This window comes from Trichomycterus rosablanca, chromosome 2 (assembly GCF_030014385.1).
Source record: "Trichomycterus rosablanca isolate fTriRos1 chromosome 2, fTriRos1.hap1, whole genome shotgun sequence".
In the NCBI taxonomy this organism is placed as follows: domain Eukaryota; kingdom Metazoa; phylum Chordata; class Actinopteri; order Siluriformes; family Trichomycteridae; genus Trichomycterus; species Trichomycterus rosablanca.
Genome location: NC_085989.1, coordinates 6,505,347 through 6,528,965, shown reverse-complemented (window position 1 = coordinate 6,528,965; position 23,619 = coordinate 6,505,347). Strand labels below are relative to the sequence as shown.

General features: G+C 39.2%; 1 protein-coding gene across 1 annotated transcript; it reads left to right on the top strand.

The window, feature by feature from the left end:
- The first annotated feature begins 9,367 nt into the window (after positions 1-9,367).
- cited4a (Cbp/p300-interacting transactivator, with Glu/Asp-rich carboxy-terminal domain, 4a) lies at positions 9,368-14,909 on the top strand. The gene is made up of 2 exons (XM_063010471.1): positions 9,368-9,466; positions 11,096-14,909. The coding sequence occupies exon 2, from the start codon at positions 11,111-11,113 to the stop codon at positions 11,843-11,845; it is 735 nt and encodes a 244-aa protein (XP_062866541.1). The 5' UTR covers positions 9,368-9,466; positions 11,096-11,110; the 3' UTR covers positions 11,846-14,909.
- Positions 14,910-23,619: the final 8,710 nt, after the last annotated feature.

The following is a 23,619-nucleotide window of genomic DNA, read 5'->3' as shown; positions in this document are numbered from 1 at the left end:
TCTAGGATGGACCATCACACAGTGGAAACAGTGTATTGTGCTCAGATGAATCAGCATTGCAAAAAATGGAAAAAATGGACGGCGTGTGCTCCGGACCGAAGACGAAGAGGACCATCCAGACTATTATCAGAAACAAGTCTAAAAGCCAGGGTCTGTCATGGTATGGGGCAGTGTCAGTGCCCTTGGCAAAGGTCATTTACACTTCTGTGATGGCAGCATTAATGCAGAAAAGTACATTGAGATCTTAGAGCAACATGTGCTGCCTTCAAGACGTCATCTTTTCCAAGGACGTCCAGCATTTTTCAACAAGACAATGCAAAACCACATGCTGCACACATTACAAAGGCATGGCTGTGGAAGAAGAGGGTACGGGTATTGGAATGGCCTGTCTGCAGTCCTGACCTGTCCCCAATCAGCACAAGGTAGGGATACCCTGGACAGGGAAGCAATCCATCGCAGCAACAGTTTCGGGAAGGACCTTTCCTGTTTCAGTATGAATGGTCCATGTGCACAAAGCAAGCTGACCTCAGCCCCACCAAACAGCTTTGGAATGAACTAGAATGTCAATTGAGGAATTAAGGCTTTATTTGACCAGCTATTCAAATGCTCTTTCGACTGAATGGGATGTCCAACAAGCTCATGGTCAGGTGTCCAAATACTTTTGGGTGTATAGTTTATATTTGGGATGTCCAACAAGCTCATGGTCAAGTGTCCAAATACTTTTGGCTGTATAGTTTATATTTGGTCCCCACACACACCAGTCCAGATTTGACGTTTTGACATGAATCTGAACACTTTTACAGAATGTTAGTGGTAAAAAATATGTGGACATTCAGACGTCACAGCATGGACATTCGTATGGATTTTGCTGCTATAACAGCCTTCAACATGAGAAGGTTTTTTATTAGATTAGGAAACATGATGACAGGGATTTACATCCATTCAGCCATAGGGACGGATGTTAAGCAATATTCATTTTCAAGTAATCGATCATTGATCCACTTACAAATGATTGTTCTATTTCCTGTCTAAAGGTAGTTCCTGTGTATGCTTTCACTTCTTCCTCTTTGTCACTTTATCTCTTTTTGATGTAATTCAAGTTCCAAGCTCAAGCAGTGAATTCCTTGAGCCTGTCACATGACTGGTCCAAACATGGATATCAAATATTATTTGTATCTGCGGTGACTGGTCCAAATACGGATAGCACATATCATTTGTATGTGCCTTGTAAGTTCGAGATACAGTTCTAGATTGTAACCTGTACAGTTACAACTAGGGATGCATCGATACCATTTTTTCCCAACCGAGTACGAGTACAAGTACATGTATTTTTGTACTTCCCAATACCGATACCGATACCAATACCTATTTAGAATACTGTTTTTTAAACAAAAACACACGTGAGAAGTGACGAGAAGTTTAATGATACCACGTCCAAAAATGCATGTCAACAAGTAGTGAGTGATCAAAGTGTTTGTGCGCTGATGTGATGAAATCAAGGAGGAAAATAAATTAATCTGAGTGGATTTGGCAACACGAATAGCATGGATTGTTCTATAGTGAGTTGGAGGTTAATAAATATTTTTGCAATGTTGGTGTTTTGTTGTTATGTTTTGTAGAGAACGATCAGGTCAGTTGTTCTATAATTTCTGCAGTCAAATTGCTGGGGCTAGTGACTGTTCATTTAACATCATTAGAAGATTCAAAAGTACAGTATATGGAACAGTGGTCTTTTTCAAGGTCTGATCCACCCCATCCAAACCCCCCAAAACCATCAGCTTAAGCAAGAACCACCAAAAATTAGAAGCTGCTGGTACATGAGTAGCACCCCCAGACATAGCCAATCATGTCTGTGTAGATGCCCGTCCGGATGATAGCACCACTATAACCCATCTGAATATCATTATTGCTACTTTTTAATTCATACGCTAGATTTATCTTCATTTAAGGTGATCTCATGTACCTGACCCCGAGGTGAACTGCTACACTAAGTATAAGGTACAGGACAGTACAGGATTTCGTTCTGCCCTTGGCCCTATTTACTACAAAAACAGTATTGACTAGTAATGAGGGTTATTATAATTGACAAGAAATTATCTGGTGTTATTACAATGTTTAAAATACACAGTGTAACGCAGCACTTATTCTCATTATTTATTGTAAACAGATTGCTTTGACCTTTAATTTAATTGCTTTGAACAGGTTGAGCTGATAATTATAGTTCACATGCTCATAACATGTATGAAGGTTATAACACCCCGTTTGTCAGGAATGCGGTTGCTTATCCCACAGAAGCTGTTGATTGTCATCTGAGTGTCAGGTACAATTTTGCTTTGTTATACCTTGTAGTCCGGGTGTGCTGCACAGTTTCAGGGTCCCTGTGATTTGTGTTTAATCCTTGATTCTCTGTGGGAACATGCAGATGTGTTTTCCTTTCCCTGTTAAAATCATCATCTTGAGTGCCTACTCTAAATTGTACATATGTGGGAATGATTAAGTAAGGGTGAGTAAGTACACTCACTGTCCACTTTATCAGATCCACTTACCATATAGAAGAACTTTGTTGTTCTACAATTACTGACTGTAGTCCATCTGTTTCTCTGCATGTATTGTTAACCCCCTTTCATGCTGTTCTTTAATGGTCAGTACCCCCACAGGACCCCCACAGAGCAGGTATTATTTGGGTGGTGGGTCATTCTTAGCTCTGCAGTGACACTGACACGGTGGTGGTGTGTTAGTGTGTGTTGTGCTGGTATGAGTGGATCAGACACAGCAGCGCTGATGGAGTTTTAAAACACCTCACTGTCACTGTTGGACTGAGAACAGTCCACCAACCAAAAATATCCAGCCAACAGCGCCCCGTGGGCAGCTGCTGTGACCACTGATGAAGGTCTCAAAGATGACCAACTCAAAGAGCAGCAATAGATGAGTGATCATCTCTGACTTTACATCTACAAGGTGGACCAACTAGGTAGGAGGGTCTAATCGAGTGGACAGTGAGTGGATGCGGTATTTTAAAACTCCAGCAGCGCTGCTGTGTCTGATCCACTCATACCAGCACAAAACACACTAACACACCACCACCATGTCAGTGTCACTGCAGTGCTGAGAATGATCCACCATCTAAATAATACCTGCTCTGTGGTGGTCCTGTGTGGGTCCTGACCATCAAAGAACAGCATGAAAGGGAGCAAAGCATGCAGAGAGACAGATAGACTACAGTCAGTAATTGTAGAACTTCAAAGTGCTTCTATATGATAAGTGGAGCTGATAAAATGGACAGTGAGTGTTGAAACAAGGAGGTGGTTTTAATGTTATGGTTAATCTGTGTATGTGCCAATTATAAATTTTTATTTAATCTAAAAATAAGGTCAATTAAACCTGCTCAGCCTTTTTCACATACCAGATAGCATTGTAAGGTGTTAACGGCTAAGTTGTGTAATGCACTGCACCTGTCTGGATGTATTTGTACTTGATACACTGTTCGACTAAAAGTATGTGGACACACCAGTTATTGAAAGCAATTATGGAAAGCAATTGCTAACACTGTGTACAAAATTAACACATTAAATGTAATAATTTGCTTCCTTTGTGTCAACAGCTGGGCTTGGTGTTTAGTGCCCTGCATGACCTTTTCTTTTGGGGTTTTTTTTGTCCAACTGATCTCACTGATGCTTTTTAAGCTGAATGTGCACAAATGCTCACAGACACAATTAAAAATCTTTTAAAATGACCCAATGGTTTGGGAATGGGATGTCCAACATGGTCATGGTTAGGTTTCATGTATCTTATGATACAGAGTTTGTTTCACACTTATTTGTTTAGGTGTAGTATTTCATTTGTCATCTGTCTTTGTGTCTTTAAAAGTAGAATTTCAAATTTCATGTGACTTTTATGTAAAGGAAAAAATCAAATTTTGGGTGTGTTCGAAAACCTAGTGAGCTCTCTACATGGACAGCATTTTACGTCATCCTACACTCGCTCCAGAGAAGGAGGCTGTTCGAAATCCTAGATGCCTTAATATGCTCACTACTAATAAGTACAAATAAGTAAATAACAAATGATTTTTAATTTGTATAAACTTGCGCACGTGTCATTTATTTGCAAATTCGGGCTTGTCAGCAAATGTAACCGTTTTCGGTACACAGAGGAGATGTTAGTTGACATGCTAGCGTGTTGTGCCACATATCCCAATGGTTTAAATGGCATGATGCTAACTGTGGTAGCTTAGTTAGCAAAAACTGATGGAATCGCTGTCTAAGTAGTGCAATAACCTGCCCTATAGGTCAATGACTTATTAGAATCCTCTCTACTGAGGCAGCTGCCTATGTAGGCGGTAAGACAGCAAGGCAGCTCACTAGGTTTTCGAACACACCTTTTATAGCTGATACTGCTATCAGTGTAAGAGGTTCGTCAAATTAAATAAACACTCCAAGCAATAAAATGATGCTAAACTATATTATATGAGGAAGTTGTACTTTTTTTTTTTTACAAAATGTTGTTAGTGTTGACAGTCATTGCCTAATTCTAAAAGGTTACAAGTCGGCTGTTGATGTGTAACCAGTTTGCTTAGAATTGTGGTTTTGGACTGGTTGTGTCATACTCCCACTGTGTCAGCTGCTTGTTTTGAAGGTCTGCTTGTTAAAGACGCATTGGTGGAATTTGGTGTGCACAAGGTGATGGAACTATTTTGTCAATTTTGACTCCATCCTGGACTTTTTATACACTGTCTTTGATCATGTCTTTTAATAATTTGGTTTTATTGTGTTTTACAGGTGAGCTGATTGGACAAAACATTAAGACCACCCACAAAAACATACAGGGCATTGCTTGTTTTGTAAGTAATCGTAGTACAGCAGAATGCAGCAGATACGATAATCATATGAACACTTTCAGCAACAGACTCATCCAACTCTGCTGTAACAAGGAACGGTACAGGAAAACGTATGTACCAGCAGCGATCATGCTGTATAACACTTCACTAGTTCGGGACATCATCATCGAACACTGAGTTACTATCAGGATAAACTCATGGGCATGATCTAGCACTCTGTTTATAAAGACTATACTATACATCTGTTAATATTTACTACAATGAACACTTTACAACAGTTTAGTATATTACATACTACATATCTCATCTAACAATATTTACTGCTAGGATACTTTTAAAGTTTTTATATTACATAGTACATTTTTATTCTATTTATTTAATTACATAGTGTGTACAATATTACTTGTGTACTTTAATACTATCTATCTATCTATCTATCTATCTATCTATCTATCTATCTATCTATCTATCTATCTATCTATCTATCTATCTATCTATCTATCTATCTATCTATCTATCCATCCATCCATCCATCCATCCATCCATCCATCCATCCATCCATCCATCCATCCATCCATCCATCCATCCATCCATCCATCCATCCATCCATCTATCTATACCTGAATGACTTTCATAAGGGCTAAATCTATTAAGGGGTGTTTACAGGCAGTGGTCCAAGGAGGGACTAGGCGGCCAGGACTGATTCCTGAGAACATGAAGGCTGTGGCTCAAATGTGTTTCAAATTGCAGATCATTTTAATACCGTTGATAAGGTGAATGTGTCACAACACACAGTGCGTCGAACCATTCAGAATATTACCAGCAACCTCAAAACATAACATTTTGTGGACACATATGACCTAATTTTGTCTTCTATGTTAGATTTAGGAAATAAAAATGAATGATCAGGCTTGGGAATCTAGAATAAATAAACTTAGGAAAGCATTACAAATTGCAAGTTTCTGGTGTACCCAGGCTTAAAGACAGAGAGTTGCTGGTTGACCTGAAAACAGCAGGAACAACAGTCAGAACAACAGTTCATGACTGTAAATATCATAATATGATGTTGTTTCTTTTCAAATCATCATGAGGCATTACATGTCATTATTAAAATCAGCCAAGAAACTAAACCAGGACATCAAACAGACTTTTTATGTACAGTAGTTTACCGTCATCATGAAAAAGAACTTAATTGTTAATACAAAAGGATTCAACTGGTCTTGCCAGCAGAGTCTCGGCTAGGAACACCTAACCACCCCTAAACCCCCATCCCAATGATTCATTCATTTGGTTTCCTGTCTCTCCACAACCCTTGATGTTGTGAAGGTCTCTGGGGAGCTTCATTTTTTTCTTTCGGCTGCTCCCGTATTTAGGGCTCAACAGCAGATCTGGTTCAAATACCAGACTTTTACACCGGATACTCTTCCTGACCCAACCATTTCTATCCTGGCATGGGACCAGCACTAAGAGCGCACTGACAATTTGCCTCCCAATAGAGGGGAAAAGAGGGAAAATTCTTTATTTAAAAAAAAACCTGGTCTGATAGGGCTTTTACAATTCTAATAGCCTTTCCATTTAAGCATTGCATAATGATTTTGCCTTCGGGAATTTCAAAGAAATCTTTTACTTTCTCCAGGATTGCTTCTTGTTGCGTAATAACCAGTGTCAGCCTCTTCAAATGGAAAGCGGGATGGATTTGTAAAAGAAGCAGTTCGTTTTATAATTGTTATTTTTACCTTGACTGAATGTACATAATAATTTTACTTTCATAAGAATATCCACCAGGAATAAAGCATGTGTGTGATTATGTTTAATGAGACTATTCATGGGAGTCTATTGGCGCTGAACTATAGACCTTTGTACTGCATCCAGATAGCAGAGAGCCTACTCTCCATTCTGTTCTAGAAAAGAGCAGCATGAGGCACAATGAGCTTTTCAACACACCAAAGTGGGTACGTTTGTGTGTGTGTGTGTGTGTGTGTATGTGTGTGTGTGTGTGTGTGTGTGAGTGAGATACAGTGATGGCCCCCACATTCCTCAGGAGTGTGAGTAAACAGAGTTATTTGGTGCAGTCAGGAGATTTAGACTCTCCCTAGTCCCAAGTATGTGTGTGTGTGTGTATTGCCTGGGCCATCATGGATAGCTGTATGGTGCAAGAAAGCAGTATGGCCGGTGCAACATCATTAGCACATGCTTGGTGCCAGCAGGCCTCTGTCTCAGGGGGTGCACTCCCCACTTACTCATAAGCATATGGATCTCCAGTCTTTTCTATTCAAATGGTAAACAAGACGAATGCACAAGTTGCCGGCTGGAGCTATGTTGCCAAAAGTGTGTGGACACCTGAACATCACAGCTTTTAAACATCTATTTTGAAAACATTCTGCATTAATATGGAGTTTGTTTCCTTTCTGCAGCCTCCACAATGTTCCAGTTTATCTCAGGGTGTTAAGTGGATATGTGGTCAGGGCTGCATGCTGGTCTACATTCTTTAACACCAATCTGAAACACTATATGACCAAAATTATTTGGACACATGACCATGAGCTTGTTGGTCATGATCCCATCATCCCATTTTAAAAAAATGGTACTGAAACAGAGTGATCTCTATGTGATCTTTTCAGCTATAACAACAGCCACTTTTCTAAGAAGGTTTTTCACTAGTCATTAAAGTATGCTTGTTGGAATTGCACATTCAGTCAAAAGAGCATTTGTGTAGCTGGGCACTGATATTGGTCAAGAAAGCCTCAATAGATGTTCCAGTTCATTCCAGGGCTGTCCATTCATCTGTGCAGGATACTGGAGCTTCTTTAAATAGAGATTTTCTTCATGTCTTTATAGACCTTGCTTTGTTTACAGGGGCACAGTCACAGTGGAATAGGAAGGGATCTTCCTTAAACTGTTGCTCTTTTGAAACTATATTTAAAATCATGGGTCTGGTTGGAGATGGGACTTGTTTACTTTGTAGGACGTGTTGTGCATCAAATACACCGTGTCCTTGTTCTAAGATTGAAATTAGTTACATAAAACAAGCCAAAAAGTAACAAAGCATTTTAAACCAACCAAAAAAAATAAATTAATATAGATTTTGGTAATCACCCTGACTCTCTTTCTAAGGCTGGATTTTCTTTTAACATTTATTATTGATTTGGTTGAAAACCCAGACTGTCTTTGTGATTCTTGACTGTTCCACTGGACATTTAAAAAGATTTGGCTAATAAACTGGATTGTCACTTTAATACTGGACTATACATTTAATATTTAATAAAGAGTTGATTTAAAAACAGTCTGTTGGATTACTGTTGGACTGTTTGGTTAAGGCTGGACTAGTCCTTTAACATTTAATAAATAGTGGGTTAAAACAGGCTGGTTCTTTAATGCTGGACTGTTTTGTTAAGGCTGAACTAGTCCTTTAACACTTAATAAAGAGTTAATTAACAAAAACAGCCTGCTGGACTACTGTTGGACTGTTTAATTTAGGCTGGACTAGTCCTTTAACATTTAATAAAGTTGGTTAAACATGGCCTGTCTCTTTAATACCGGACTAGTGCTGGACTGTTTGGTTAGGGCTGGACTAGTCCTATAACATTTAATAAAGAGTTGGTTAAACACATCCTGTCTTTTTAATGCTGGACTGTCTGGTTAATGGTGGACTAGGCCTTTAACATTTAATAAGAGAGTGTTTAAGGCTGGACTAATTCTTTAACATTTACTAGAGTTAGCTAAACCCAGCCTGTCTCTTTCATGCTGGACTAGTGCTGGACTGTTTGGTTAAGGCTGGACTAGTCCTTTAACATTAATAAATAGTGGGATAAAACAGCCCGGTTCTTTAATGCTGGACTGTTTGGTTAAGGCTGGACTCGTTTTTTAACATTTAATAGAGTTAATTAAACCTGTCTCTTTAATGCTGGACTAGTGCTGGACTGTTTGGTTAAGCCTGGACTAGTCCTTTAAGATTTAATAGAGTTAATTAAACCTGTCTCTTTAATGCTGGACTAGTGCTGGACTGTTTGGTTAAGCGTGGACTAGTCCTTTAAGATTTAATAGAGTTAATTAAACCTGTCTCTTTAATGCTGGACTAGTGCTGGACTGTTTGGTTAAGCCTGGACTAGTCCTTTACCATCAATAAATAGTGGGTTAAAACAGCCCGGTTCTTTAATGCTGGACTGTTTGGTTTAGCCTGGACTATTCTTTTAACATTTAATAGAGTTAATTAAACCTGTGTCTTTAATGCTGGACTAGTGCTGGACTGTTTGGTTAAGCCTGGACTAGTCCTTTAACATTTGCGTCTGGGGAGAGTTCGTGGAAAGGCGTTTGCGTGTGTGCGTCTGCACGTACGTCTGCTGGCTAAGTCCGCCAAGGCCAATCGGCGTATAGGAGCGGCGATTAAAGGGGGAGGGCCAATCAGAACAAAGGAGATAAGAAGGGGGGGGGGGGGGGGGGTCAGCCCTTGTCCCGCCTCCTCTCTGTGCTCGCTGCTACAGATGTATATAATCGGCGGCTTGACCCAGAAAGCGATCTCCCGTATCAGGGACTGCAGAGGACGGATTCAGCTCACAGTGTCCACGGATTATTAACACAGCAACACAGCAGATCAGAGGAACTGCAATATTACAACAACACACCTTTATACCGGTATGTAAGCTTTAGAATGCCGTGTACTCCTACACTATTGTGCTTAGTTATACGTGGTTACATTTATTAATGCAGTTTAAGTTAGGCTTCTGGAAACCAAAATATCTGAGACCATAAAATAATAAGCTTCATTGGTCCTTTACTTTATTGTTTGTGTAATTGGTTGGACATTTAAATAACGTGTAGTCCAATCTTTCAGAAAAATTGATTCATGATTCATGTCCAACGAGTCAATTAATGACTGGAAAGCACTAACAAGTCATTTAAAAATGCAAAACTATGTAATCAAATGTATATTTAATACATACAAATGACCAATTTGCTTAAATGCAAGCTTAACTTTTTGCAGATACGCCTGGTTGATTAGGGACATTTAATTGAATCATATAATGTTAAATGAATAACAATGGTTCAGAATCATCATTCATGATTCATTACATTCAGGACTCTTTAGCTTCTAAAATTAATGCAGTAAACAAGAGGGGGATAAATACATTTACAGTATTATATTTAAACTTAAGGACAGTCTGGCTGGATTGTGCCAATAAACAAGATTTCTGGTGTGCATTGTGCAACCATGCCTTTTGCATTAACACTGCTCATATAACCTGTAACTATTCCCAAGAAGGGTAATTAAGACCAGCCATTCACTCGATGTTCACTACAGGGTTTCCCAAAAGATGCTTGGTTATGTCTCAATACAAGTAAATAAAAAGACATACCTGTATACAAATATGTTCATGTTGGATCAAATATAATGTCATAATGCCATCAAGATTGGTACAGCCTGCAAGCTATTTGCTTTTGGTGAAATATTGATTTAATAAAATATTTTTTAGATTTGTTTTTAGGGAATAATAAAAGAAGTTCCCTTGTAAGACAAGAGCATGGGTCACTCCTGGTAGTCTTTTGTACTGACGCTACAGTGCGCCTTGGATAATTCATTATAGATCTTCACAAGATATATCTTTTGTCTGTTTCTTTATACAAATAACTATAAGGGCAAATTTATTACAAATGCAATAGTAGCTCAAACATAATTATGATGTCATAATGTCATCAAGCTTGGCATTGTTTGCCACCAATATGCAATATGTAATAGTATAATTGATGGCACGATATGAGGATCCATTCATTCACCCTAAATTAAGTACCAGCAAATATCTAAACAAGTTCACATGTTAAACAAGAGCATAATCACTACCACTGGTCTTTTGTATCAATGTTACATTGTGGCTCAATTCTGTGTTAAGGGTCTGCATAGGGGCTTTGTTTGCCCAGCACTTTGTCTGGGGATCTGGCTGATATTTGTTTTGATGCTCCCAGAGGCTCCATTCTGCTCCTGACTGCATTGTTTTCTCAGCACAGTGTTCATGCATGAAAATACATTGGATTTATGTCACTTGCTCATTTGCAATAGGGGTTTAAGGGATAAGAAAATGACAAGTAAATCTTCACTCACACTGTGTCGATTGTCCTGCTACCAAAATCTAAAATGACTGGTTGAACGGCTACAGTTTAAAATTGCAGGGTTGTATTAGGAAAGTCTAAAAAAAGATGAAATTACATTTTAGTCAGGATGATTGTTCCCCATTGCTGTTTGCTGACATTCCTCCCATATCTTCGCAGCACCACTTCCAAGCCATGGCTGATCACATGATGATGCCTATGAGTCATGGGTTTCGCATGGGCATGAACAACCACCCTCAGCATGTGGCCCAGCCAGGCATGCGTACCCTCCCCAACGGGCAGCTCATGCACTACAGCAGGGGGCCACAAAGTTCCATGGAGGCGGCCATGAGACAGAGGCCCGGGATGGCCCCTATGATGAATGGGCAAATGGGAAACGGTCACCACCACCAGATGCAAACTAATAACATGATGTATGCCGGACCAAACCAGCAGCATGGCCCACAGCACCCTCAAATGCAACATCATATGCATCCGCAGACCCAGCAGCAGCACCAGCAGCAGCAGCACCAGCAGCAGCACCAGCAGCAGCACCAGCAGCAGTATATGAGTGGTGGTGGTCTAACCACGTCACAGCAGCTTATGGCCAGCATGCACCTTCAGAAACTGAACACCCAGTACCACGGACTTCCTATCGGCCCTGGCAATGGACACCACATGGGGAATGGCGCCCAATACAGAATGGCTCCATCACAGTTAACAGCCATGCAGATGGGAGTGGGTGGCCCAGCGTTTGGCCTAAATGTCATGGACACAGACTTGATCGACGAGGAGGTCCTGACATCTCTCGTGCTTGAACTGGGATTGGACAGGGTGCAAGAGCTGCCCGAGCTCTCGCTGGCGCAAAACGAGTTTGACTTCTTCTCAGACTTTGTGTGCAAACAACAGCCCAGCACAGTCAGCTGTTGAGCAGGAGATTAGAAGTGGTTTTACTTCATATCTATACCAGTCAAAGAAGACTTGACTTGTTGGTTGCTTGCATAAGTCAAAGGATATCATGAGGAGCCAGTTTTTCTGGTCCAAGGTGATGTTGTCTGTAAAGTTATGCTATATATACTGTAGTACATGTTAGCCTGAACTGTTGGTTGACAACTAGGAGGAAAGAAGAGCGATTTCTCTTTTGATAATCCCTGCTCTTTTGACAGCTGAGCTCTGTGATTGACCCTTTTTTTGTAAGCGTGGCTTTGTGAGGTAGCAGGCCACTTTTTCTATTGGTCCCCCGGGTTGATGTAGCTCAGTCATGCCAGGGTTGAATGTAATCTGCCCTGACTAGAACAATGCATAATCTGCCTTGCCTCTCAGGAGCACCCACAATCACTGGCTTTTACACATATTTATGATACCTATCTAGAAAAATGAACTTTCGGTCAGCTTACATGACAAAGATAAAGGCGGGTGACAAGTTAAGGGAAAAACCAACCAGCAGGTCTTAGATATGTGGCTATCACAAGCTACTAGAACAGCAAATTCACAATGCTATTGATTTTACTATTCTTTTAGAAGATTTTTCCTCAATTGATTGCTTCAAAATCTTTAAAATCTGTTGACAAAATATGCCAGCAAATATGCCATGTTTCTACAGCATAACACAGTTATGACGTACCCAAGATGTGTAATCAGGTTCATGCAGTCCACATGTCTGGAAACCATCTATTTTGGTTTTCCTTTCATTTGTCACCTGTCTGTATACTAAACAAGCTCCTCAAGGCTTGTTTTAAGAAGTTTAAATGAGTATTTTTATGTATTGAAGGCTGGTACTTCAATGCTGGTTCAGATTTTTCTTGCTCTAAAGCTAACATTAAAAATTAGGATGGGTGTAATTCTGGAGCTGGGTATAAAATAACTTTTGCACAGTACTACACTGTTCATTTTCTTTCTCTTTCAAAGTCTATTGAACTTATTAAGGCCGCTTTCGGCTTAAGAAGCGCATTTTCATGGTCGACATATTTTAAATGCTCATAATGTACCTGCTACTTAGTTCAACTGAATTAAACCAAATCAACTCACTGGCACCTAAGTGCCGAGCATTCACTGTAGGCTGTCTCTTTATGCTTTTAGGATAAAGAAACAGCTTGAAACACACTGGAATGTCTTATTAGCTTCTGTCGCTAACTGCTGAGCCTGCTGCCTGCTGGTTTCTCACAACTCCAGGACTGCCTTAATCAAGCAGCGTTACTTTTTAAAATACTGGTACTGGTGGTTTTGTTTATGTGGATAAATCTGAAAGCCTCATTCATGATTCTAAGAAAAGTGGAACTAGAAACCTTAAGGGTAAACGCGTCACGTTTGACGTCAACCTCTATCTGAATTGTATGTTGTGGTCATATATGGTCAGTAGTTGTCTTTAGAATGTCACTATACTGTGAATAACTTGAGTGTGACGATACAGTGCCACTGTGTAATGTCTCTTAATCCACATAGCTTAGTGATCTTGTAGCAAGCCGCTAAGTAGATACAGGCAGCATAATATGCTAAGGCAATACTTATTTCTTTCCACCTGTCTACATTGACGTGAATGTCTTATGTTAAATTACTGGTTGACACAGTCATAGGGATGGGCACAGGTATTTGATTATCCAAACTGATCCTAGAATTCACAAGCATAATCTTATCAAATAAAAGCTGCGTAGTAAGGTCTGCTTAATTACGTAAAAGTGCTTTAGGTAATGGTATACCGTTCACCACACTGTGATCCGTAGTGGACAGTTGAACGGAACTGTAGTGCGTAATATGGCTCGGTAAAACAACATTTGGTCAAAAATTACCTTGAGAGTGGAAATATTTACAATTAATATAATACAAGTATAGTTTTCTATTTTGTAGTATTGCAGAAGATTGGGGACTCGTTCACTGGGATGAGGCAATATTTTAAAGCTAATTAGGTAGCATCGCTGATAATTTGTATAAAATATGATTCCGTATAATGATAGTCCAATTCTTCTTATGAAATGGATAGACTGTCAATGTTTTGGTAATTAAACTTTTGATTATTAATATAAACTAGTTCTCATTTAGATATTCAAAAATTTATTTTAAGGGGAATATTTAAATACCAAAAGTGGTTCAAATGTTAAAATGCCCATCCTTAGTCATCACCTGCATTGTTGAGCTCACTATCTGCCTACAGACTATAACGAAACGGCTGAATGGCCTCTTAATATTTGCCCACGTTGCAGGTTCACCGATTTGATTTAGACACATTCTTCCTCCTAATTGAGGTCAGTGTACCCGCTCTCCCCAGAGGCCTCATAATTACAAAATGGCAACACTCATTTGGGCATCACTTCTTTGTTAATAACCAAAAAGAGTTTGAGAAAAGCTCTAGTTAAGGTTTCTTCCTGTGGTGAGGTTGTGGTATTTGCTCTTCTCAACAGGGGTTTGAGCTTTGTGTGTGAATAGCAAAGCTTGCTGTTGGAGGAGGTTAATCTGCTCCATTGGAATTGTGTTCCACTCCCTTCTTAACCCACCCAGCTCAGGGGAATTTGTCCGAGCCACAGCCAGGCCTGTAATGATAACAATAGGAACGAAATGATACATATCCTGTTTAAGCATTACATTGTATGTTACTTACTGCTTTCCAAGAGCAGAATAATTGGTCAGGTTTAAATATATGTTGACAGACTTTATAGACTAACATTTGTATTAAAAACAGACCATACAAATGTTTTATTAAGGGACGTCACGCTCTGTAATCCACATGTCTGTCCAAAGCCAATCCTAGAATTCTTGCTACACTGTGTTCGATAATCATTCAGGTGTCATTGCCTCCTCGCAAATCAGTCTAGACAGCAGGCTTATTCCAGACGTTATATAACATGTTACGTCGGATGAATGGAAGTGTACGTGCTCTGTCAGTTACTTGGCTTCATTCCTGTCCATAACCTCGCTCCCAGAAATGCTTTTTTAATGTTGTTGATTCTATCTTAAGAAAATGTATTTATTTTCACTGATAATAAAATATTTATTTAATAAAGTAATGAGTCTAGTTGCATTTTTGTATACTTTTGTACATCCACAGCAGGTTAGAAATCAAGAAATCCAGCTAGCAAGTCACAAAAAGCTTTGGTTTGCAAACAACTGGCACTGCACGTTTTTTCAACCTACATATTCCAATAGTTGTTAGTGAAGAAGTTCTAAACCACAGTCACATGATGCTTTTGACAAAAGTTTCATAACCACAGTGTGAGTTCAGTTCATTGCAAACGTTTCTGTGTTATTCAGAAAATACAGTACTTTTCTTTTTACAATTGATCTACAAAACGTTCCAAAATGTACTTAAAATGTGGGTATATCCTGCAACAACACAATTATAAACAATTAAGCTTGTTTTTCCTTTAGAAAAGTTCATTTATTTAACCGTAAGTTTAACATTATTAAACTTAAATAAGTGTTGCTAAACTAGTAATTTAAAACAACTAATCTTACAATAAATAGCTTAGTGTAATTAGTTTTTATTTTCAGATAAAAAGCAGTTTTAGAAACCTTTGTATGACTTTACCTTCATTGAAACACAATATGAATGTTTACACTGTACCATATACAACTACAGTATTTTAGGTTTCATTCTTTAGCCAATTAGCACGTCAAGCTAAAGCTCACAAGCTAATTTCTTTAATCAAAGTCTTAAAAGCTGTCATAAAGTTTAAGCTTTTTATTTAATAGTAGCCAAATGTTTTAATATATAGCTTGAAAACTGTGATTAATTATGTAAAAAAAAAACGATGGTAAACACAAAAACCAGCTTTTTATTAAAGAAGCCCCAAGTAGAAACAAGTATAATTTTCATTAGCAGATAAAATTAACATCATTCAGTTATCAGTAATTTATTTATTAAGTATACAAACCTTTAAAATATTCTGTAACAAGTGAATTTATACAGTATATGTACATTTATCACACAGACAGGCTGTGTAGCTTGTCCACATGGCTAATTCATTAGCTCAAGACTACACTAGGCACCTGGGAAACAATGAATGTTGATTGCTAAGTGCTAAAAAGCTAATTGCTAATTACATAGGTCATGGGTGCCAAACATGTTGAATTTCTGTATATAAAGGGTTCTGCTTAATGAGTTTTTAAAAAATATTTATTAGTACACAAATGTGAAAACATCTTTAACCATAATTTTGTGTATGTGTTATGTGTGTTAGCAAATACACTATGTGGTCAAAAGTATGTGGACACCTCTTCTAAGGATAGAATTTAGGTTTTTTTGCTAACAGGTGTATAAAAAATAAGGTAAATGATATGCTTTTAACATCGTGGCAACAGTTTGGGGAAATCCTTTTTCTCTTTTAACACGACTGTGCCCAAGCGCACAAAGCAGAGTCTAAAAGACATTGTTTTACTAGCTGTGTGAAAAGCGAGCTCCAGCCTACACAGAGCCCTGATCTCAACCCAAATTAACACTTTTGGGATGATTTAAACATAAATTGTGAGCAAGGCTGACCTTACTGACTCTATTGACTGAATGGGCACAAATTTCCACAGACACACACCAAAGTCTTGTAGAAAGGCTTCTTAGAGGAGTGTAGGATATCAGCTACAAAGGAAAGAAAGAGCAATTCAATATAGAATGCCCATGGTTTTAGAATGGTATGTCCTACAAGATCATGGTTAGGTGTCCACATAGATTTGGACATACAGTGGAGCTAAACTATATTTACTATATATATTAATAATCTGCATGTCATGTAATTGGTTCATAATTTGATAATGTGTCTAATCATACTGCCTACATTGAAGCACTCAGTATATGATGCACTTAATATACGCCTGTTTTATAGGGTACTTTTGCTCTATGTTCATTAATTAGTCCCAAGTAAAGAAACACATTCAATATTTATTAAACCTTTTTTGTTTGTTTTAATGTTGTAAGGTTATTTGGACAAATGGTGGTCATACAAACAATTACAGAAAACCTACAGTTATAATGGGTAACATACACGTCACTCAGTCACTTTCTAAACCTCTTATTCCGGGGTCCCGCGGGGGCACACAGAAACACCCTAGACAGGGCGCCAGTCCATCTCAGGGCATACATACACACACATATATATCTACACACAGAAAGGACCTGGATTGAACCCAGGACCTTCTTGATGTGAGGCAACAGTGCTACTCACTGAGCCACTGTGCCACCCTAACATACACACTTGTATGAAGAAATGTTGCAAACATAATTCCTATAACTGCCACATAATGCATATCTTATTATATTAATTATATTCTATCCTAACATGCTAAATGTCTTGCTTGGTATTTCTAATTCGAAGGGGATGCAAACTTTTGCACTCAGCTGCATATTTATTATAAAGGATTCAGTCATTTCATGTCACAGACTCTCCCCATGCAAATGAATTCAACTTTAAGTTAACTTTGACATGCAAATTAGTGTCATTGACCAATAGCACAACTTCTTTACCCTGTTGTCTTCCATATTCTGGTGCAGTAGACCTAAAATAGAAAAAGATAAGATTTTACAGTAAGGCAGTAAGATTTTACAACCACTTTTCTTTATTGAATGTACTTTTAGTGTATTTATCCACTTATAATTTACAAGCTTGGTGCCCTTAGACTTTGTCTTTGTAGATATGAACAAAGCATTTTAGTGCTTTAGGTTTTTTAAAACATATTTAAAATGTACACTGATCTGCCAAAACATTAGGACCACCCCACAAAAATGTGCATGGCAAAGACTATTTCGTAACATATGACAGTCAAGAATATATTAAATGTTGGGCGGACAGTATGTATGAATAGTTCACATGTTAAATGGAGCAGCATAATGACCTGAGTGACTTTAATAATGATTCAAGTATCTCTAAAACCACCAGTGGTGTTCACATGGTGAGTGATGAGTACCCACTGACAGTAGTCCAAGGAGGAAATGGCTAACAGGTAGTTGAGCAGCCAGGGCTCATTAATGCCAGAGGACATGAAGGCTATGGCATCTGGTATGGTTTTAATATTGATTTTAATATTGATGATGAGGTGAATGTGTTGGAGCTGTGTAATTACTGGCTTGTCAAAGTGCCCATGCTAACCACCATCTACAGGTGAACATCGGAACTGGACTGGTCCACTGGTCTGGCCAATCTTATTTTGTGGAAAAGATGCACGAGGATGCACTGTGTGGCAAATCACAATGGGTAAGGGCTGTTTCAACAGCATATTAGTCAGGTGATCTTAATGTTTTGGCTCACTGGTGTATATTTTTAAATACCGTGTCCACTCACTGTCCACTCTATTAGACACTCCTACCTAGTTGGTCCACCTTGTAGATGTAAAGTCAGAGACGATCGCTCATCTATTGCTGCTGTTTGAGTTGGTCATCTTCTAGACCTTCATCAGTGGTCACAGGACACTGCCCACAGGGCACCGTTGGCTGGATATTTTTTTGGTTGGTGGACTATTCTCAGTCCAGCAGTGACAGTGAGGTGTTTAAAAACTCCAGCAGCATTGCTGTGACATCCACTCATGATGATTCACCACCCAAATAATACCTGCTCTGTAGTGGTCCTGGGAGAGTCCTGACCATTAAAGAACAGCATGAAAGGGGGCTAACAAAGCATGCAGAGGAACAGGTGGACTACAGTCAGTAATTGTAGAACTACAAAGTGCTTCTATATGGTAAGTGAAGCTGATAAAATGGACAATGTGTGTAGAAACAAGGAGGTGGTTTTAATGTTATGGCTGATCGGTGTATATTGTCATTGTGAGCCAAATTGTCCACCACACAAGATTTTACAACATGATCAGAGTAATGATAAAGTAAAAGAAGAAAAAAGGATGTAAAAGAAAAAAAGCTACACAGTAAAATAAGCAATAAACTGCACTGCAATCATCTCAGTTTCTACGCCTCAAAACCCAAAATAAACAAGCACCATGATTTATATCTAACATGTGTACACAAGCATTTGGATAAATCTGATAAATGGTAAGATGAAACAAAAATAGAACTCTCTGGCAGCAATTCAGTTGAATTATGGAGGTGGGAGCAACATGATATACAGCGCTGTGAAAAAAGTAAAGTATTTGTCCCCTTTTTAAATTCTTCTATTTTTGCTTCTATTTTTCTTACACCGATATGTTTCAGATCATCAGATTATTCTTAATGTTATACATTCGGCTATAACAGTCCACATTTTGTGTGTGCCCATGCTTCCTTTCTACTGAAGCCGATCCCCGCCCTGGTTAAGAAGAGCGAGACTGACACAGGCACGAGGCGAGTTCATATACGGGTCAGCTTTGTGCACGGAGAGCCACACCTTGATCAACTCTATTGAGGTGCCATCAATCAGCCAGCAGAGGTCGTAATTGCCTCAGTTATGAGTAGTTCCCTGTCCGGCTCCCACCCTGTATGATTAACAGCCAATCGTTGTTGATGTAGCTGCCCAGCATAGACAAATAGCAGAGCTGAGTTTCGAACCGACAAGTTCAAAATGTCAGCTCTGGTGTGCTAGTGTGTTTTACCGCTGCGCCACATGAGCATCTTTGAGGTTTTATCTTGATGTTGGATGCACAGGCTTGGCTTGATATTTATCCAGATTGTGTTTAATTGAGTTGAGGTCCAGGACCCATGCAGGCCACTGGAGATCCCCCAGAACAAACTCATCAAACGTTGTCTTTAAGACTTTGCTTTGCATATAAAGCTGCTGGCATACGTTGTTACTGTGTATTTTATTAAAAATGAGTGTTTTTGAGACAGTTTTTTTGCATTTGCGTTAGATGATCATTATATTCTATCTTATCAGGGAGTGGATGTTCCCAAGGCCAGTGACTTAATTCTACCTACGCATACAGAATTATCAAGGTTGGCTTGCATGCCTGTGGAATACCAACTTTGTTATGTCTCATATAGAGTAGACTATTTTACAAGCTACCAATCTGTTGCTCTGTATACTTTGTCACCCTCCTGTACCCCGTTTATTAGTCGATTTGGACCCACCATTGAATTCCCAGTTTAGTGTTGGGATGAGAACAGAAAACAGATCTCATCTCTTATTGGTTGTACAGTTGCAACAAATGCAGACAGAGGCCAGCAAGTTTAAACTTTGTATAAAACTCCCAACAACACTGCTGCACCTGATGCTCTAATTTTAACTCATAGCTATTAGAACACTAGCTTCAATCTTGAAGGTGCTTAGAGCTTAGTTAAGTACATAATAAGTAAATACACAAAACATGAAACTACAGTTTTACTGCCTAGGCCAGGCTACGCCATTAAACATGTTCAACAAGTAAATGTGTCACTTATTAGAAAAGCTACCATGGCAGCAACTGTAATATGTACTGGGTTGCAGAAGTCCGTGGCTGCAACTAAAAGTAATGTTTATAGATCATAGGAGTATCCGTCACTAAAGAAAACATATCATTGATTGCGCTACGTTTTAGCAGGAGGGTTTGTCAGTCTGATCAGGGAAGATTGGAAAATAAATGGCGCACAGTAGAATAGTTTATAAAAACCTGCAGTGACTCAATGCAACACGAGTGTAAAATAAAAAGTTCTGATATTAAACCTATTAAACATATGTGGTGAGACCTTGACAATTTTGGTGAAGGATAGGCTCCATCATGTTGTAAAAAATGAATTGCTGTGATACGGAGGCTTGGTGGGTAGCTCTGTCGTCTTACAGCAAGAAGGTCCTTAGTTCGATTCCCAGGTGGAGTGATCCGGATCCTTTCTTTGTGAAGTTTGCATGTTCTCTCTATTTGTGTGGGTTCCCTTACAGTCAGAAGACAAGCAGTGAGGTTAATTGGAGATACAAAATTGATACAAAAAGATGTGTATGTGTGGGGTGTTTCCTACCTTTTTCCCAGTGAATTGCACCCACCGTGACCAGGATAAAGCGGTGGTACAACAGACAATTAATGAATGACTTATTTATTTAAATAGATATAAAAATATTCGACCCAAATTAATACAAATCCCAGCTTGAGGTGATAAATATAAGGAATAAAAGGCTGGAGGATGAAACCTTTTTCACATCACTGTAGATCTCTTCCGTATGCTGATATGGCAAATGCAGCCTTTCCTCTCAATAATATGTTTGCCAAATGGCTTTGAGCTCAGTAATTGCATGGTGCATGTCAGGGTGTCGGTTTTGATTGATACTATAGCAGTCTGGTGCCTGTGTAGCCATAATGCTAATCCATGTCTGAGAACAGAGGAGCGGTGCTAATCACACCTCTGCTTTAGACACATTTATCACCTTGTTTAACCCTGACAGAAAAAAAAACTGTACTACCTGTGTGAATACACAGCATGGCAAAAAGTATGTGGACATTTTTGGCTGTATATTCTTTTGGGAAATGCTTTACACAAAGATTCAATGGGCTTCAATGGAATCAAACATTCTTTCTCAAACTGTTGCCTTTAATTTGTAAGCATATATTAGATTTTAGACCATTTATTCTATGCATTTTTAGGACTGGGTGTAGCTGAAACAGAGGAACTCAATAATTAGAACGGGTTACACCATACTTTTGGCCAGTTTGTGTAATCTGATACGTGTACTTATAAATCTTTATACATACACAGATCAGCCGATCATTACTTTGTAGTTCTACAATTACTGACTGTAGTCCATCTGTTTCTCTACATACCTTTTTAGCCGCTTTCACCCTGTTCTTCAATGGTCAGGACCCCCACATGACCACTACAGAGTAGGTATTATTTAGGTGGTGGTTCATTCTCAGCACTGCGGTGACACTGACATGGTGGTGGTGTGTTAGTGTGTGTTGTGCTGGTATGAGTGTATCAGACACAGCAGCACTGTTGGAGTTTTTAAATACCATGTCCACTCACTGTCCACTCTATTACACACTCCTACCTAGCTGGTCCACCTTGTAGATGTAAAGTCTGAAATGATTGCTTATCTATTGCTGCTGTTTGAGTTGTTCATCTTCTAGACCTTTATCAGTGGTCACAGGACGCTGCCCACGGGGCACTGTTGGCTGGATATTTTTGGTTGGTGGACTATTCTCAGTCCAGCAGTGACAGTGAGGTGTTTAAAAACTTCAGCAGCACTGCTGTGTCTGATCCACTCATACCAGCACAACACACACTAACACACCACCACCATCACCGTCAGTGTCACTGCAGTGCTGAGAATGATCCACCACCCAAATAATACCTACTCTGTAGTGGTCCTGTGGGGGTCCTGACCATTAAAGAACAGGGTGAAAGCAGGTTAAAAAGGTATGTAGAGAAACAGATGGACTACAGTCAGTAATTGTAGAACTACAAAGTGCTTTTATATGGTAAGTGGAGCTGATAAAATGGACAGTGAGTGTAGAAACAAGGAGGTGGTTTTAATGTTATGCCTGATCAGTGTAAACACAACCATTGTTTTGACCCAAAAACGCAACCAGCCAGCAGACCGGGCTTGAGCTGTGACGTTCAGGAGGAGTCATTTCTTCGACCCACCCTGCTACACAGACAGCCAGACGTGCTTTTTTCAGTCTGCTGATTCACCTTGTTTTACTAACACGCCTGCAAAGGCAGGTAACAACACAGCCCACGAGTCGCAATTGAGCCGACAACACATGCACCGGCTCAGACAGGTGCAGTTAGGTAATACATTCATCATCCATTCATAGATCTTCAGTAACTGCTTCATCCTGATTAGAGCAGCTGTCAGAACCTCGGCACAAACCTAATCTTGAGCCGGGCGATTACATTTCTATTGATATGCACATTTGTCAGTATAATGAGGGGAAACAAGTATTCAACCTTGTTCTTATGAAAATAAAAAGCATGTGTTCATAAGCAGGCATGACATTAAAACCACCTCCTTGTTTCTACACTCACTGTTCATTTTATCAGCTCCACTTACCATATAGAAGCACTTTGTAGTTCTACAGTTACTGACTGTAGTCCATCTGTTTCTCTGCATGCTTTGTTGACCATTACACGAGTAGGTATTATTTGGGTGGTGGGTCCATGTCCACTCACTGTCCACTATTAGACACTCCTACCTAGTCGGTCCACCTTGTAGATGTAAGTCAGAGACGATCGCTCATCTATTAATGCTGTTTGAGTTGGTCATCTTCTAGACCTTCATCAGTGGTCACAGGACGCTGCCCACGGGGCGCTGTTGGCTGGATATTTTTGATTGGTGGACTATTCTCAGTCGGCATTGCTGTGTCTTATCCACTCATACCAGCACAACACACACTAACACACCACCACCATGTCAGTGTCACAGCAGTGCTTAGAATGATCCACCACCTAAATAATACTTACTCTGTAGTGGTCCTGTGGGGGTCCTGACCATTGAAGCATGAAAGGGGCTGACAAAGCATGCAGAGAAACAAATGGACTACAGTCTGTAATTGTAGAACTACAAAGAGTTTCTATATGGTAAGTGGAGCTGCTACAATGGACAGTGAGTGTAGAAACAAGGAGGTGGTTTTAATGTTATGGTTGATTGGTGTATATATATACATATTAACTACAACAATTAACTACAATTATATTATAATTATATATATTATATTATATATATATTATATATAATGACCCACCTTCATTTTCAGGATGCTATAAAATGCTATATATTGGTCATTATCCTAACCCTGTCTTAATGGTCAGCTGGAATAGCAATAAAAACAATTATCAAATAAATAACCCAATTAATTATTTTTTAAGGTCCCAAACTGTATTTTAAACTACACTT

Coding starts and splice junctions, on each gene's coding strand:
- cited4a (XM_063010471.1), top strand. CDS start 11,111: ATGGCTGATCACATGATGATGCCTATGAGTCATGGGTTTCGCATGGGC.